This window comes from Salmo salar, chromosome 19, assembly GCF_965601325.2.
Source record: "Salmo salar chromosome 19, fSalSal1, whole genome shotgun sequence".
In the NCBI taxonomy this organism is placed as follows: Eukaryota; Metazoa; Chordata; class Actinopteri; order Salmoniformes; family Salmonidae; genus Salmo; species Salmo salar.
In genome coordinates this window covers 77,507,674-77,527,190 of record NC_138309.1, presented here as the reverse complement: position 1 = coordinate 77,527,190, position 19,517 = coordinate 77,507,674, and the positions used below count along the sequence as shown (strand labels likewise).

Genomic DNA, 19,517 nt, shown 5'->3' with positions numbered 1-19,517 from the left:
TGGTTATTTTGCATGCAACCTTCTCATAATGCTATGGGAATGGTGCAGGATACTCAGCTAGCACATAATGTTCTGAGAAACATGTGTTTCTAAGAGCTTGCTTGGTGAGAGTGTGGTTTTCCTATGGTTATTTTGCATAAAACCTTCCCACAACGTTCTGGGATGGTGCAGGACACCCAACTTGAACATAACGTTCTGAGAACCACATGCTTCTTAGGTGGGAATTTCAGTACCTCAGCATAACGTTTCCTACAGGTTTCCTCATGGTTCTATTTAAAGTCATGTTCTCAAATTGTTCAGAGAACGTTAAGAAACAATGTTCTTTTGTGGGAATTTCAGTATTTCAGCATACCTATTCTACAGGTTTCTTCATGTTTCTATTTAAAGTCATGTTCTCAGAAAATTAAGAAAGTATTCCATAAAAACTACAAGACAACATTAGTAATGTTCAAAAAACGTTCTAAGAATGTTATTCAAAGACATATAAATTCCGTTCTCAGCATCAACAAAACTCTATCCTCCATCTTGTCAAGTGAGTTGAGGTGTGTTGACTGCGCCCACTAATTGGCCACACCTGATCTTAATAAGTGCTTGTTTCTTTTGAAATGGGGTCTGATTGAATACACTAAAATGAACAGATTTCTATGAGTAAAACAAAATAACATGGCATGCTAGCTCTATCCTGGTGGAGCAGTGGACTAATTCCATGGCTAGAAAACAGAAGATCGTAGGTTCGAATCTCACTGACGCCTTGTCACAATAAAAAAAAATCTATGTGTTTGCATGATTAATGCTTTAGCAAATGAATTTCTATCTGTGCTTGGTGTTCAAAACAGTTCACCTAAGCTAGCAATCTTATTGAAACATTCAGCGAAAGTTTTAAGGAAGTTATTCAAAAACCTCCAAATAACCTTTACATTTCGTTCAAAACATTCACAACATTTAGAGAATGTTCTCAGAACGTTATTTAATTACTTTCAAATAACGTATAATTTCTGTTCTCAGAATGTAAAAAAAAACCTCCCAGGATAACTTTCAGGGAACCATAATAAAACGTTCTCAGAACCTTCCTGCAACCTAAAGATTTATGTTTCTAGAACAGGCAAACATTTTATTTCCATTCTCAGAATATAAAAAAAAAAAAACGTTTTGTTTTACCGTCAGGAAACGTACGGCTATGTTCCCAGAACCAATGGCAAACCAAAAACGTACGTTCCCACAACCTTTAAGAAACGTGCTAGCTGGGTACTGTGCTATGATGGCTTCCATCTGTGGACTCATCTGGAATGATTCTTCTCGCCATGGTTGTGATCTGTGAAACATCTGCTAGCCTCACACTCTCACAGTTTGCGTCTGGCTTGTCTGACACTAACGACAGTCTGCTGCCCCCCATGTCTCTCTTGGGGTGTCAGTATCTCTACCTCCATCTCTCTCAGGTTTTATATCTGTGTCCATGTCCCTATGCCACTCTCCCACTGTAGTATCTATATCAGTTTTATATCCGCATCCGTCTTGTTGTATCTTTTAAGATGCTAATAAATTACACAGATCACTAACACTGACGGAATTATAAACATACTATAAATACGTTATGAACACATTAAACAGTTAATGCATGTGAATGGCAGTGGCACCAATTTAACTCTACTAAAGAGCACTTTACACACTTCAAAGGGCCCTTTGAAGGGCTGGTTTTAAGTGTCCTCTTCACTGACAATTAAGGAGGTTACGTTTTTCACTTGAACAAAGACATTTCTCTCACTCCATTTCTGCATCATTTTCCTGTGCAAGTGACACTCAACCCCTGAGCCTACCAAAAAGTCAAATCTTTTGTACCATATACTTGACATTGGACGGCGTATAAACAACACATTTCTATGTACTGAAATGTAGCTGTGCGAACTCACTGGCTAGCAAAAGAGCTATTCGTGAATACCTTGTGTGCCTCTTCATAGATACGTATCTGGTACTTGATGTGTCGAAGCTACTTCATCAACCAGATGGAGATGATCAATAAGCACAGTTCCCCTGAAGCACCCGCCAGCTGATCAAATAATAAACCTACTGTGTTTGACAAAGTAGAGTGACTTTGGGAAAAGGGGCAATACAAACAGACAGAGATATACAATTGTTTTGTTCTATGACAGTTCATAATCCATTTGGAGTGTCAAGGTTATGGGTGGCCTACGTTTAACTCTTATAACTTTGATTCCATTATTTCTGCTATGATATACAACACACCTAATGTGTCACACTTAAAACAAACTAGAAAAAAAATCTTAACGACTTAGAAATCACATAACCCTAGGGTTTTCATTTGATCACAGTTCCAGACAATCAACATGTTGCATCATGGGATGTCATGGTGTGAGGAAACCATGGCAACAGAGTTTGAGAGAGAGAGAGAGACAGAGCTCTTAGGGAGTTGCCATCTGCGACAGTGTCAAGTAAGGTGACAGAGAGAGGCTAGAGAAATCAGTGGGGTGTACCAGCATGCATTGCAGGGTTGTCAGAACAGTGTAAACCAAAACAGAACCTGATATGACAGTTCTCTTTATACACACACACACACACACACACACACACACACACACACACACACACACACTTGGCCATGAGACACCTCCAGTGTTTTACAAGGGAGAAATACTGCTGGCATATTCTTGAGTGGTCATTGGTCACCCATTCAGACCTACAGTATGAAAGTCCTTCTGCTTTGACTTTGCCGAGAGCTAGACATGAATCACTAGTGATGGGGAAAATGCTCAAAACATACACTCATAGCCACATATAGTTGAATGGAAGCTCTTTGATGGTGAGCTAATGGCTGCCGTTGGGTTAAAAAAGGTAAATAAATGACAGTGTATGTTATTTTCTCTCAACACTGGGTTTTAGAGCCTTGAAATCCACATGAAAGCCTCATGAAAGTGAGGGCACTTCTTTTGATTTTACATAACTACTGTAACCTAAATGATATTATAAACTGGGTGGTTCGAGCCCTAAATGCTGATTGGCTGACAGCCATGGTATAGTTTGTGGTCATATGCACATCCTTAAAAACATAGGTGCTGGGATAATAAAGAATGCAAGTATAGAACAAGAAGACCCCCACACTGTTAAAGCTCCCAATTCCCTGCTTTATTGACAACGTTTAGATCCGAAACTGACACTGAACTGAACAAAATATCACACCGTGTACCACGGGTATGACAAAAAATGTATTTGTACTGCTCTAATTACGTTGGTAACCAGTTTATAATAGCAATAAGGCACCTCGGGGGTTTGTGGTATATGGCCAATATACCACGGCTAAGGGCTGTATAAAGGTACTACTCGTTTCATAAGAACAGCCCTTAGCCATGGTATATTGGCCATTTTTATTAAACCTTTATTTAACTAGGCAAGTCAGTTAAGAACAAATTCTACCCCGGCCAAACCCTCCCCTAACAACACTGGGCCAATTGTGCGCTGCCCTACAGGACTCCCAATCACGGCCAGTTGTGATACAGCCCAGGATCGAACCAAGGTCTGTAGTAAGCCTCTAACACTGAGATGCAGTGCCTTATACTGCTGCACCACTCTGGAGGATATACCACACCCCCTCAAGTCTTATTGCTTAAATGACAAATTATGTGATCATTTACATTGTTTTTATTTAATCCTTTATTAACTAGGCAAGTCAGTTAAGAACAAATTCTTATTTACAATGACAGCCTACAGGGGAACAGTGGGTTAACTGCCTTGTTCAGGTGCAGAATGCCAGATTTTTACCTTGTCAGCTCAGTGATTCGATTCAGCAACCTTTCAGTTACTGACCCAACGTTCTAACCACTAGGCTACCTGCCACCCAACATCATAAGAAGAAATCCGATCAATAAATCAGTGGATTGGCTAATCAATCAATGACACTATCCTAAGTGTTTCCATAATGGTAGGAGTCTGACTTGCCAACCAATGTCATTCCTCAAAGAGCTTTGCACTTGGCCCGTCATACCTGTGGCCATTAAATACAGTTGAAGTCGGAAGTTTACATACACTTAGGTTGGAGTCATTAAAACTCGTTTTTCAACCACTCCACAAATTTCTTGTTAACAAACTATAGTTTTGGCAAGTCGGTTAGGAAGTCTACTTTTTTTTCCAACAATTGTTTACAGACAGATTATTTCACCTATAATTCACTGTATTACAATTCCAGTGGGTCAGAAGTTTACATACACTAAGTTGGCTGTGCCTTTAAACAGCTTGGAAAATTCCAGAAAATTATGTCATGGCTTTAGAAGCTTCTGATAGGCTAATTGACATAATTTGAGTCAACCGGGGGTAGATGTATTTCAAGGCTTACCTTCAAACTCAGTGCCTCTTTGCTTGACATCATTGGAAAATCAAAAGAAATCAGACAAGACCTCAGAATTATTTTCTCCAAACGCCTAAAGGTACCATGTTCATCTGTACAAACAATAGTACGCAAGTTTAAACACCATGGCACGCAGCCGTCATACCGCTCAGAAAGGAGACGCGTTGTGTTCTGAAAATTATGACATGGCTTTAAAAGCTTCTGATAGGCTAATTGACATCATTTGAGTCAATTGGAGGTGTACTTCAAACTCAGTGCCTGACATCATGGGAAAATAAAAATAAATCAGCCAAGACCTCAGAAAAAAAAAAGTCTGGTTCATCCTTGGGAGCAATTTCCAAACGCCTGAAGGTACCATGTTCATCTGTACAAACAACAGTAAGCAAGTATAAACACCATGGGACCACGCAGCTGTCATACCGCTCAGGAAGGAGCCGCGTTCTGTCTCCTAGAGATGAACGTACTTTGGTGCGAAAAGTGCAAATTAATCCCAGAACAACAGCAAAGGACCTTGTGAAGATGCTGGAGGAAACAGGTACAAAAGTATCTATATCCACAGTAAAACAAGTCCTATATCGACATAACCTGAAAGGCCACTCAGCAAGGAAGAAGCCACTGTTCCAAAACCGCCATAAAAAAGCCAGACTACGGTTTGCAACTGCACATGGGGACAAAGATTGTACTTTTTGGAGAAATGTCCTCTGGTCTGATGAAACAACAATAGAAGGCTACCTAAAACGTTTGACCCAAGATAAACAATTTCAAGGCAATGCTACCAAATACTAATTGAGTGTATGGAAACTTCTGACGCAATGGGAATGTGATGAAAGAAAAGAAAAGCTGAAATAAATCATTCTCTCTACTATTATTCTGACATTTCACATTCTTAAAATAAAGTGGTGATCCTAACTGACCTAAGACAGGGAATTTTTACAGGGATTAAATGTCAGGAATTGTGAAAAACTGAGTTGAAATGTATTTGGCTAAGGTGTATGTAAACTTCCGACTTCAACTGTATATGACAGCCAGACAGGAAAGTGGTGCTGTTTTAAAGTGTGTAAATACCCTGACCACATTATACTAAACATGGATCAGTACCCTCTTTCATAGGCTTGCACAAACATGCTCTGTATAAATTATAAACATTCACACATTTTGGGGGGAAAATGTCTTGACTACCGGTACTTTTGAAAAAAAAGTAGATATTCAAATTGTTAAGGAAGTCAACAGTGCCACCTACTGAGGTCAGACAACCACTGCATTCATCCATGTCAAACGGAACTCAAGTGGATACACATTCAAACATTCTGTGTAGCGCAGGATTAATGCAGTTTTGAATTTCCCTGAAAACACCTGGTTGCCAGTTTGGATTTAATCCAGATGACATTCTAACTGCAATCTGTGAACACAGACAGGACTGTGTTGTGAAGTCTTACGAGTCAGGGTTATGGCACCCGTTGCTCAATCCAAACAATGGACAGTCTAAAAACAAATGTATTCAAACATTTTGTTTTCTAAAACTAGAGATTAAAGGCTGTAAAGAAAGAATCAGTACATGCAATATGTGATGCAGAACTAAATAACTACGAGCATTTCGTATCAGTTCCAGGTAGTTCCTTGCTGTTTTACTCAAGTTTCTTCAGTTTAGTGCCTAATGAACACAACCCTACTTTTGTTACTAGAATGGAGTGTTGCCATCCACAATGTCAAGGCAGGAAATAGGCCAATATGTTCAAGTGCCAGCCCTGTGATGAGTGAAGTTGATCCAAAAGGTTCTTTAAAAGCTCTCTGTGTTTGGCCATTTTTAAGTTGTGGAGGCTATTTGAAGGCTCAAAGAGCTTAGAATGCGCGACTAGATGAAATACCTCATATCTTATGGAGCACATGTTTGACATGTTTACATGCTGAGGTGATCGTCACGACGTTTTAAGAACTTCTGAGCTGGGTCATTTCAAGGCAATGAATGAGGGGATATCAATCAAATCTACTTCATGTCAGCAGGGCCGGATTAATGCAGGGGCTTACCGGGACTGAAGCCCCTGGACCCAGGCCCATGGCGAGAGGTAGAAGTAAATAAATAAAAATGAAATAAAAATAAAGGAAATGTATACAGTATATATATATATTATAAATGTTTTTTTTACTGCAACCACCAACCACAGGAGGATTCAGGAGCCCACTCTCAATGAGTGTAGACAACCTGCTGCAACTCTGCTAATCATCAGATGGAGGGAGGAGAGGAGGAGGGTAACTGGGGGGGTCCTGCCTTGATTAGGTAACTGATTAATAAAAAATAAATAAACTGCATAATAAATAAATGTGACTGGTCAATTGTGTGAGTCAGGGGCTGGGCCAAAGCCCAAAGGGGGCCCAAGAGGCATTTAAAAAATAATAAAAACATGATTATTATTATTTTTTTAAATCCAACCACAGGAGCCCGCTCTTAATGTTCAAAATACACTAGAGAGCATAATTTAGTCACACAGGATCAACAGTTTCTCAAAAAATAACTGGATTACATTTTATCACAAGCGCATACAGGTAACTGGCAAAATAAAGGAAACACTAACATAGTGTCTAAAAAGGGTGTTTGGCCACCACAAGCAACCAGAACAGCTTCTACGCACCTTGGCATAGATTCTACAAGTGGACCTAAACCATGCCAGGAAAGCATGGTTTAGGTACCCCACACCATAGCATACTATTTGTAGCCCTCTTTTACTAAAGTGTTTTCTGGGGTTCCCAATTGGTGCAGCGGTCTAAGGCACTGCATCTCAGTGTTAAAGATATCACTATACATACCCTGGTTTGAATCCAGGCTGTATCACAACTGGCCCTGATTGGGAGTCCCATAGGGCGGTCCACAATTGGCCCAGGTTTGGCTGGTGTAGGCCGTCATTGTAAATAAGAATTTGTTCTTAACTGACTTGCCTAGTTAAATAAAGGTTAAAATAAATATGTTGGAAGTTACCAGTTGCCTACAGTCTGGCTGGCTGCAGTTTGGGCAGCATGCTCCCCAAATATAGGCTACAGCTTGCTGCATTGTGACCATAGACATACAGTGCCTTGCGAAAGTATTCGGCCCCCTTGAACTTTTCGACCTTTTGCCACATTTCAGGCTTCAAACATAAAGATATAAAACTGTAATTTTTTGTGAAGAATCAACAACAAGTGGGACACAATTATGAAGTGGAACGAAATTTATTGGATATTTCAAACTTTTTTAACAATAAAAAAACTGAAAAATTGGCCGTGCAAAATTATTCAGCCCCTTTACTGTCAGTGCAGCAAACTCTCTCCAGAAGTTCAGTGAGGATCTCTGAATGATCCAATGTTGACCTAAATGACTAATGATGATAAATAGAATCCACCTGTGTGTAATCAAGTCTCCGTATAAATGCACCTGCTCTGTGATAGTCTCAGAGGTCCGTTTAAAGCGCAGAGAGCATCATGAAGAACAAGGAACACACCAGGCAGGTCCGAGATACTGTTGTGGAGAAGTTTAAAGCCGGATTTGGATACAAAAAGATTTCCCAAGCTTTAAACATCCCAAGGAGCACTGTGCAAGCGATAATATTGAAATGGAAGGAGTATCAGACCACTGCAAATCTACGAAGACCCGGCCGTCCCTCTAAACTTTCAGCTCATACAAGGAGAAGACTGATCAGAGATGCAGCCAAGAGGCCCATGATCACTCTGGATGAACTGCAGAGATCTACAGCTGAGGTGGGAGACTCTGTCCATAGGACAACAATCAGTCGTATACTGCACAAATCTGGCCTTTATGGAATTGTGGCAAGAAGAAAGCCATTTCTTAAAGATATCCATAAAAAGTGTCGTTTAAAGTTTGCCACTAGCCACCTGGGAGACATTCCAAACATGTGGAAGAAGGTGCTCTGGTCAGATGAAACCAAAATCAAACTTTTTGGCAACAATGCAAAATGTTATGTTTGGTGTAAAAGCAACACAGCTCATCACCCTGAACACACCATCCCCACTGTCAAACATGGTGGTGGCAGCATCATGGTTTGGGCCTGCTTTTCTTCAGCAGGGGCAGGAAAGATGGTTAAAATTGATGGGAAGATGGATGGAGCCAAATACAGGACCATTCTGGAAGAAAACCTGATGGAGTCTGCAAAAGACCTGAGACTGGGACGGAGATTTGTCTTCCAACAAGACAATGATCCAAAACATAAAGCAAAATCTACAATGGAATGGTTCACAAATAAACATATCCAGGTGTTAGAATGGCCAAGTCAAAGTCCAGACCTGAATCCAATCGAGAATCTGTGGAAAGAACTGAAAACTGCTGTTCACAAACGCTCTCCATCCAACGTCACTGAGCTCGAGCTGTTTTGCAAGGAGGAATGGGCAAAAATTTCAGTCTCTCGATGTGCAAAACTGATAGAGACATACCCCAAGCGACTTACAGCTGTAATCGCAGCAAAAGGTGGCGCTACAAAGTATTAACTTAAGGGGGCTGAATAATTTTGCACGCCCAATTTTTCAGTTTTTTATTTGTTAAAAAAGTTTGAAATATCCAATAAATTTCGTTCCACTTCATGATTGTGTCCCACTTGTTGTTGATTCTTCACAAAAAAATACAGTTTTATATCTTTATGTTTGAAGCCTGAAATGTGGCAAAAGGTCGAAAAGTTCAAGGGGGCCGAATACTTTCGCAAGGCACTGTATAATCCATAGAAGGGTCTTGTAAAATCCTACCCTGGCAATTTGACAGTCCTTACTTGAATGGGAACTGCCATCTATAGATTATATTTTTATGGTTGGTTGCGGCTCTCGGTTTGCCTTTTGCAGATTTCTAAATACAATCGTGGTAAAAATGCACAGTTTTTCAAAGCAAATGCCTACTGCGGAAAAGAGAAGACTAATTTGTCTGTAGAACCAACATACATTTTTCTCAATAACTCCCAATTTGTAGCTATTTGTAGCTAACAGCAGCACTTTTCTTCAAAGTAGCTCATCTTGAGATAGACTATTGCCACGATGAGCACATCAGCCACGACGAGCACATCGGCCATCACCGTGAGTAATAGCCTATGGCTTCATCTTCATCATTAGGTGAGTCAGTGTGCCACTGGAAATGTTATTTAGTAGCCAACTGTAGCCTATGATATATACACCGTATATATACTGCTCAAAAAAATAAAGGGAACACTTAAACAACACAATGTAACTCCAAGTCAATCACACTTCTGTGAAATCAAACTGTCCACTTAGGAAGCAACACTGATTGACAATACATTTCACATGCTGTTGTGCAAATGGAATAGACAACAGGTGGAAATTATAGGCAATTAGCAAGACACCCCCAATAAAGGAGTGGTTCTGCAGGTGGTAACCACAGACCACTTCTCAGTTCCTATGCTTCCTGGCTGATGTTTTGGTCACTTTTGAATGCTGGCGGTGCTTTCACTCTAGTGGTAGCATGAGATGGAATCTACAACCCACACAAGTGGCTCAGGTTGTGCAGCTCATCCAGGATGGCACATCAATGCGAGCTGTGGCAAGAAGGTTTGCTGTGTCTGTCAGCGTAGTGTCCAGAGCATGGAGGCGCTACCAGGAGACAGGCCAGTACATCAGGAGACGTGGAGGAGGCCGTAGGAGGGCAACAACCCAGCAGCAGGACCGCTACCTCCGCCTTTGTGCAAGGAGGAGCACTGCCAGAGCCCTGCAAAATTACCTCCAGCAGGCCACAAATGTGCATGTGTCTGCTCAAACCATCAGAAACAGACTCCATGAGGGTGGTATGAGGGCCCGACGTCCACAGGTGGGGGTTGTGCTTACAGCCCAACACCGTGCAGGACGTTTGGCATTTGCCAGAGAACACCAAGATTGGCAAATTCGCCACTGGTGCCCTGTGCTCTTCACAGATGAAAGCAGGTTCACACTGAGCACATGTGACAGACGTGACAGAGTCTGGAGACGCCGTGGAGAACGTTCTGCCGCCTGCAACATCCTCCAGCATGACCGGTTTGGCGGTGGGTCAGTCATGGTGTGGGGTGGCATTTCATTGGTGGGCCACACAGCCCTCCATGTGCTCGCCAGAGGTAGCCTGACTGCCATTAGGTACCGAGATGAGATCCTCAGACCCCTTGTGAGACCATATGCTGGTGCGGTTGGCCCTGGGTTCCTCCTAATGCAAGACAATGCTAGACCTCATGTGGCAGGAGTGTGTCAGCAGTTCCTGCAAGAGGAAGGCATTGATGCTATGGACTGGCCCACCCGTTCCCCAGACCTGAATCCAATTGAGCACATCTGGGACATCATGTCTCGCTCCATCCACCAACGCCACGTTGCACCACAGACTGTCCAGGAGTTGGCGGATGCTTTAGTCCAGGTCTGGGAGGAGATCCCTCAGGAGACCATCCGCCACCTCATCAGGAGCATGCCCAGGCATTGTAAGGAGGTCATACCGGCACGTGGAGGCCACACACACTACTAAGCCTCATTTTGACTTGTTTTATGGACATTACATCAAAGTTGGATCAGCCTGTAGTGTAGTTTTCCACTTTAATTTTGAGTGTGACTCCAAATCCAGACCTCCATGGGTTGATAAATTGGATTTCCATTGATTATATTTGTGTGATTTTGTTGTCAGCACATTCAACTATGTAAAGATAAAAGTATTTAATAAGACTATTTCATTCATTCAGATCTAGGATGTGTTATTTTAGTGTTCCCTTTATTTTTTTGAGCAGTGTATATATATATATATATATTGCCTCTTAATACTGTACAATATGTGTGTCGCTTCATTGGCCTGGGCTATTTGTTTGAATTCAAGACCAGATAAAAAAAACAAAGCCCCGGGGCCTATGATTTCTAAATCTGGCCCTGGCCATGTGTGGAAATCCTAAAAAGGCCTCTTCTCAACTCTATCCTATGCCACAAGGCAAACATTATTATGGCTTTATTATAAAGGGTCTTTTTCTTCAAAAGTACATTTACATCTTGGTGCACGGATTTGTTTACTGAAAATGGTGTGCCAGAAAGTGTGTGTGTGTGTATGGGGGGGGGCTGCATTATAATTTGTTAATCCGGCCCTGCATTTTCTTCCCCTATGTTACAGTAACAGATCATTGATCTGCCTTAATGGTTCCAATTGCCTTATTTCACCCTCAATAGAAACTCTGTCTTGCTCCCTGGCTTTTCATGCTAGCAACCCTCTGGTGACATCATAACATCTTAGGCTTCCGAAGCCTTCCAGTATCACATCAGTCATGACATCAGTCATCACATCAACTACTTGAGAAGACAATGGACTTTGATGTTAGATCCAAACAAACTCACACACTCACACTTTCTAAAGACTTAACACAGTTTTATCATTCATGAACAAACTTAGGCTACTAAAACACATGTAACTGTTTAAGTACATATTGGTATTAGTGTGTCTACAAATGCTGCCCGCTTACTGTTTCCCAAGAGGCCGTGGGGCTCGGACTGCCTCCTCCCTGTCCGTCTGTCTGGCTCCTTCTTCTTCTTGCTCGACCTCAGGCTCCCAAATCGCTTCATGTGGCACGATGGGACACAAGTATAGTGTATAAACCCAAGTAGAACATATCCGACTAAATATGAGTTATCGGATTCAATCAAGCCTGAACAAGACCCGATTCAAGCTTCAATGTTCCCCTTCTCGCAAAATCCGCACTCCAAGATAATCTGATCCTGTTCAGGCCAGCCAGGTCAATCTTCTCCTTTAGGAGCTGTGCAAAACTGATCCAAGGACAGTGCTGAGTAGTGACTGTCAATCCGCGTGAATTGTCCCAGGGGATATAGACAGTGTGGAGAGACTGGAGATGTGAGCCAGCCAAATAGTTCTCAGGAGAAACATCTGAAGGAAGAGCAAGAAAGTAGCCAGCCAGGCTGAAAGCTTCACTCCCCAGAGGAGAGCTGGCCTCTCATAAAAACTTTCAGTAGCGATTCCTCTTAAACACACGTTTCAAGACAAAGAGTTGTGTCCACCTTTCCCTGGAGCTTCCTCGCTCTCGCTATCTTTTTCTAGCTCTCGCTGTCTTGTTCTACCTCCCTCTCTTTGAATCTTTGTTATATCTGGTCCACAGGCATCCAGCAGCAAGAGTCCCTGCTGCTGTAGATTGTCATGTGCAGCTGTCTGCAGTGTGTGTTGTCCCTTTAAAATAGGCAGCATCACAGAGAGGCTGCTAAAAGGAGACTAAACTCGCTCGCTCCCTCTCACACACACACAAACACAATCTTTTTCTCTGACAGTTGATTGGCTCTGAGCAAAGCCCTGCCAACCCACCCTCCCTACTGCTTCTGCTCTTCTGTTATTCTGGAACTCTCCATCTCTCTCTCACAACTTCCCTGCGTAGCGCTTTTCTGGCATGTGCCTGTGTTGACAGGTTCCCAGCAGTATAACGTGATGATTTTATTACAGAACTTCCTCTGCTGATTAAGAGTTCTACTATCATGAGAGGATAATAAGATGTCTGTTCACTGATATGTGCACACAGTAATGCATGGATTAAGCTGATGCCCCACGAATGTACTTCACTACCTGTAAGGTACAGACAGACCACAGATCAGTGTGAGAATGGAAAGGTGTGCTGGGATCTACCTGGCTAGTTATACATAGCCAAAGCCTGGGTGGTCCCGAGGATTTTACCTTGAACAAGACCACCTGTGGAGATAATTTTGTTCAGGGAGATCATCACTAATAACACTTTTGTAAAACCCCAAAGCTTAGGAGACATTAAGCATAATGACACAGTACCTCCTTTTCCGCCATCACAGTGTGTGTGTGTGTGTGTGTGTGTGTGTGTGTGTGTGTGTGTGTGTGTGTGTGTGTGTGTGTGTGTGTGTGTGTGTGTGTGTGTGTGTGTGTGTGTGTGTGTGTGCGTGTGCGTGTGCGTGTGTGTGTGTGTGTGGACTAATTCATTTAATAATTTCTCACGAAAGCAAAAGGTTGAGCACTCTGAATGGAAGAGCAGCACACTGCCTCAAAGCTAGTGTTCTATTCTCAGCCTCAGCTTGAGCTAATTTGTATGTACAGATACGCTATCATAATTTGACCCTGCTTATTACAGCAGGTAAATAATCCTGCAGCAACAATAAATGGGAATTATTATGTGGATAATAATTAATCAACATTTTTGTAGGAGTTGACACATTTTTCTTTAGGGCAAATCAAGTCTGAAATGTTGAAGTGGAAATTACAAACTTTAGATTGCCTTCAGTCCCACCGTGATGTCGGCGTGTTTTGGACATCTAACCTGTTTTCAACATCGTGGGTTTGTTTTTACCATTGGATTCGTATTTACCAGTCAAAACCTTGGACACACCTACTCATTCAAGGGTTTTTCTTTATTTTTTACTATTTTCTACATTGACGAATAATAGTGAAGACATCAAAACTATGAAATAACACTAGTAACCAAAAAAGTGTTAAACAAATTTGAGATTCTTCAAAGAAGCCACCCTTTGCCTTGATGACAGCTTTGCACATTCTTGGCATTCAATCAACCAGCTTCATGAGGAATGCTTTTCAGACAGTCTTGAAGGAGTTCCCACATATGCACTTGTTGGCTGATTTTCCTTCACTCTGCGGTCCAACTCATCCCAAACCATCTCAATTGGGTTGCGGTCGGGTGATTGTGGAGGCCAGGTCATCTGATGTAGCACCCCATCACTCTCCTTCTTGGTCAAATAGCCCTTACACAGCCTGGAGGTGTGTTGGGTCATTGTCCTGTTGAAAAACAAATGATAGTCCCTCTAAGCGCAAATCAGATGGGATGGCGTATCGCTGCAGAATGCTGAGGTAGCCATGATGGTTAAGTGTGAATTCTAAATAAATCACAGACAGTGTCACCAGCAAAGCAGCCCCGCACCATCACACCTCCTCCTCCATGCTTCACAGTGGGAACCACACATGCAGTGATCATCAGTTCAACCACTCTGCGTCTCACAAAGACACGGCAGTTGGAACCAAGAATTTCTAATTTAGACTCATTTCCACCAGTCTAATGTCCATTGCTTGTGTTTCTTGGCCCAAGCAAGTCTCCTCTTCTTATTGGTGTCCTTTAGTAGTGGTTTCTTTGCAGCAATTCGACCATGAAGACATGATTCACGCAGTCTCCTCTAACAATTGGTGTTGAGATGTGTCTGTTACTTTAACTCTGTGAAATATTTATTTGGGGTGCAATCTGAGGTGCAGTTACCTCTAATGAACTCTCCTCTGCAGCAGAGGTAACTCTGGGTCTTCTGTTCCTTTGGCGGTTCTCATGCGAGCCAGTTTCATCATATCGCTCAGGGATTCGAACTAGTAACCTTTCAGTTACCGGCCTAACACTATAACCGCTATGCTACCAACCCCCCACCGTCCTTTGGCCTGACGAGGTTAAACCTTGAATACACTACAATTTGCATTTCCTGCAGCGCAGTGATCAAATTAAGATAGCAGATCTGTAGGGAGCAGTGTTTTGTGAGGGGGTGATATTTATAGACTATTGAGTCTTTCTTTGGGAAGTCTATGCTTGACTGAACACTGGCAGGTGCAGGGGCACGTGCGGGAGGGAGAAAAAATTGTTCCGTAGACGCAGCAGTCAGTCCGGAAAACTCAGCAAGAGAGGAGCGACAACACAGAGCCGGTTGTATTGTACACATCATGGGCTGAGGAAGTTAGAGAATCAAGAGAATTATAAAGCAACACTAATAACACTATAATTGCACAAAGCTCTTCATGCCTACCTGGGAGCCAAAGTTCATAATTAGATTTGGCGACAAAGCGATCAGGAATAATCCCCCCAAATATAGAATTATAGCGCAACAGGAGTACATAGTTCTTTGTTACTACGGAGAGTAGTTTGATGGGTTAATTAACATAATTAATATAGTCTACTCACTTACAATGCAGTTGCGTAATAGTACAAAACAAATAACAGTATACGATGCATTCGGAAAGTATTCAGACCCCTTCCCTTTTCCGCATTTTGTTACGTTACAGCCATATTCTAAAATTGATGAAATAAATGTTTTTCCTCATCAATCTACACACAATACCCCATACTGACAAAGCGAAAACAGTTTTGGGGAATTTTTTGCAAATTTATTAAAAATGAAAAAAATACATAAGTATTCAGACTCTTTTCTATGAGACTCGAAATTGAGCCCAGGTGAATCCTGTTTCCATTGATCATCCTTGAGATGTTTCTACAACTTGATTGGAGTCCACCTGTGGCAAATTCAATTGATTGGACATGATTTGGAAAGGCACACACCTGTCTAAGGTCCCACAGTTGACAGTGCATGTCAAAGCAAAAACCAAGCCATGAGTTCGAAGGGATTGTCCGTAGAGCTCCGAGACAGGATTGTGTCAAAGCACAGATCTAGGGGAGGGTACCAAAAAATGTCTGCAGCATTGAAGGTCCCCAAGATCATTCTTAAATGGAAGAAGTTTGGAACCACCAAGACTATTCCTAGAACTGTCCGCTCAGCCAAACTCGGGGGAGATCGGGGGAGATGAGCCTTGGTCAGGGAGGTGACCAAAAACCCGATGGTCACTCTGACAGAGCTCCAGAGTTCCTCTGTGGAGATGGGAGAACCTTCCAGAAGGACAGCCATCTCTACAGCACTCCACCAATCAGGCCTTTATGGTAGAGTGGGCAGACGGAAACCACTCCTCAGTAAAAGGTATATGACAGCCCACTTGGAGTTTGCCAAAAGGCACCCAAAGGACAGTCAGACCATGAGAAACAAGATTCTCTGGTCTGATGAAACCAAGATTTAACTCTTTGGCCTGAATGCCAAGCGTCATGTCTGGAGGAAACTAGGCACCATCCCTACGATGAAGCATGGTGGTAGCAGCATCATGCTATGGGGATGTTGTTCAGCAGCAAGGACTGGGAGACTAGTCAGGATCGAGGGAAAGATGAACGGAGCAAAGTACAGAGACAGCCTTAATGAAAACCTGCTCCAGAGCGCTCAGAACCTAAGAATAGGGCGAAAATGCAACTTCAAACAGGACAAGGACCCTAAGCAGATAGCCAAGATATGGCAGGAGTGGCTTTGGGACACGTCTCTGAATGTCCTTGAGTGGCCCAGCCAGAGCCCGGACTTAAACTTGATCGAACATCTCTGGAGAGACCTGTAAATAGCTGTGCAGGTGTGCCAAGCTTGTAACGTCATACCCAAGAAGACCCAAGGCTATAATCACTGCCAAAGGTATTTCAACAATGTACTGAGTAAAAAGTCTGAATACTTATGTAAATGTGATATTTCAGCAAACATTGTTTTTGCTTTGTCATTATGGAATATTATGTGTAGATTGATGAAGGAAAATGTTATCCATTTTAGAACAATGCAAAATGTGGAAAAGGTCAAGGGGTCTGAATACTTCCCGAATGCACTCTATGTTGTTACAGTAAGAATTAAATTATGTAATTATCAAGATCCATCCAATGTGGTTAAGTACTACTACCATTAAAGGCTGTTACCATGGGTTCAGTTCAATGCTCCCAAAACATGAATAAATGGACAATGATGGAAAATGTGTGGGAAAAACAAGTATTTTGGGAAAAAAAAGAGTCCACTTGTGAGAGATTATCACTACAGCACATATTCCTTTCTGATCAAGCCAAGGACACACAACATCCTCTTAATCAGAGTGAGATAGTCCAACCTTTATAGTGTGATACAATACCTACATAGGGCTGTACGGTGACCGTATTATCGCCACACGAGTCATCATCGCAGTCAAATTCCACATGACCGTTTAGTCACGGTAATTAGGCTTCTCCAAGCTCTGATGCTGCTGATGGTCATTAGTGGCCTACCAAACTTGCTAACTGCCTGGTACTCAGCACTCTATTGTCCCTCTAATCACTCTGACATCAATGCAAATGTAATCAAAAATCGAATCAAACACTTAATGAGAACCCATGAGCTCATGTTGCGTAACATTTCTATAGGCTATGCAATTGCGTGAGTAAACAGTGTTGGCCTCTATTAAAAAGAGGAGGTTCCCATCAGCTTTCTATAGGCTAGGCCTAGTATATTTATTTCTCAACTTTACAACAGGAGTATAGCCTACCTGGCTTGTCATGAAAATGAACCACAAGAAAAGCGCCCTTAATTCGCTATTTAAGTGCATAGATTACATATATTTTACATATATTTTTTCCCTGCCTGTTTTGAGACAGGTGCATGATAATGGTCCATTCTAAATCAAAACAAATATCACACTTACAGAATGTTATTATTATTTTAAAAAATGTATCCCTTTTTCTCCTCAAATGGTAGTTAAAGTCTTGTCTCATCACTGCAACTCCCGTACTGACTCAGGAGAGGCAACGGTCGAGAGCTGTGTGTCCTCTGAAACACAAGCCGCACTGCTTCTTGACACAATGCCCACTTAACCCGGAAGCCAGGCACACCAATGTGTCGGAGGAAACACTGTATACCGGGCGACTGTGTCGGAGTGCACCTCGCCCGGCCCGCCACAGGAGTCGCTAGTGTGCGATGGGACAAGGACATCCCTGCCAGCCAAACCCTCCCCTAACCAGGACGACGCTGGGCAAAATTAGTCTCCCAGTCATGGCCAGCTGCGACAGAGCCTGGACTCAAACCCAGAATCTCTAGTGGCACAGCTAGCACTGGGATGCAGACCACTGTGCCACTCAGGAGGCCACAGTATATTATTTAGAATAAGTATAGATCAGATTAAATCAAGAATAGCCTGATGGGTGACTATATTGGCCTAACACTTGTGAATGATGCCCAGCTTCTGCGCAGTAAAGCAAGAAAGAGCACATGCCTTTTTTTGGCAACTTTAAAAAATCATAATCGCACACCTCATGTAGCCTAGCCCATAGGCCTATATATTTTGATAAGGTTTGTATCACAAATAGAGTGGCCAAATAACTTCTTAAAATTAAGCACATTAATCCCCTTTACAACTAGCATACATAAGCAGCGTGTGAGTTTCAAGTTTGGGGAAGGTAAAAATGCATACAAATTAAAATTCACCTTTATAATAAAAGCATTAAATGCAAAATCACATTTGTGGTCACTTTTGAGAATGGTGTTTTCCAGCTCATTGATTGCATTTTGGAATATTGGTGCTTATAGCCTACTGCCATGTGCTGCGCTTATAATGTGAAGAAATAGCCTAATAGTTTATCAACATTTTAAGCTAAATGTTCTGATCTGTTGCGTGAGCCACATTGCGTAAAAAAGGTTTTTGATACTAGTGGTTGTATTACTTTGGGATCTATCGCATCCCACAACTGTCCCAACTGTTTGGACATTCAATTCTCGCACAGTGTAGAATAGGTCAACTTTTGTACTATGGGGATAGTAGATTGACATAGGCTAGTGCTTTTGCTGTTCGTTAGGCCTACTCAGCTTGTTGGCTGACGAAAAGTAAATGTGGACAGTTTTTCCAATATCTTTAATATGCACTTCGGAATTGGATAAAGACGTGCGCAGTTCCGTCCCGATGTGTCTGTCTTCACTTGTAGCCTGTGAGAAAGACCTGATCAAGTGACGGGCATTGGCTAATGAGAATTGAGCTATCTGAGAGAGCCATGTGAGTGAGAGGTGTTTCAGAGCACTCAGCCGGGAGAAGGGAATTATAATTATTATATTCAGCCCAAGGGTTGTAATGCAAATGTTAGGCTATATGTTTAGATTTTTTACACATTTTAAAGCTGCATGATGTGAATCTAATGATGATTTGAAAAAAGTTGCATGAAAGGCATGACCTCTGCTTAGTTTTTTTGTGCAGGTGGTACACACTTCATCAGTCTCTCATTCACAATTTGACAAGCACTTGATCATGCCTGGAATTTCCCGGCGGCATACCCCCTAAAAAAATCCATGGCTTTTGTGGCCATCGTGGCCACAAAAATGTGTAAAATGTGTAAAAAATCTAAACATATAGCCTAACATTTGCATTACAACTAAAGTTGCATAAATAACTCTAAATTAAGCATAATAGGAGGACCTGTTTCTTTGTTAATTAACCTCTACGGGATTGGTGTCCCTATACCAGAACGGTCACACCCTGATTTACATTTACATTTACGTCATTTAGCAGATGCTCTTATCCAGAGCGACTTACAAATTGGTGCATTCACCTGATCTGTTTCACCTGTCTACACCCCTTCCAGGTGTCAATTGTTTT

The 19,517-nt window shown here is 42.0% G+C and overlaps 1 protein-coding gene across 5 annotated transcripts in view; it reads right to left on the bottom strand.

Annotated features, from left to right (window-relative positions):
- prkag2a (protein kinase, AMP-activated, gamma 2 non-catalytic subunit a) overlaps window positions 1–19,517 on the bottom strand; it is a 158,133-nt gene that overhangs the window by 61,335 nt on the left and 77,281 nt on the right. The window contains exon 1 of one of the 5 annotated variants that reach the window (XM_045702719.2): window positions 11,791–12,533. The exons of the other annotated variants lie outside the window; for them this stretch is intronic. Within the exon in view, the coding sequence (XP_045558675.1) occupies window positions 11,791–11,890 (100 nt within the window). The 5' untranslated portion in view covers window positions 11,891–12,533. Of the gene's footprint in view, window positions 1–11,790; window positions 12,534–19,517 lie in introns of those variants that run through there. 5 annotated transcript variants of the gene reach the window in all.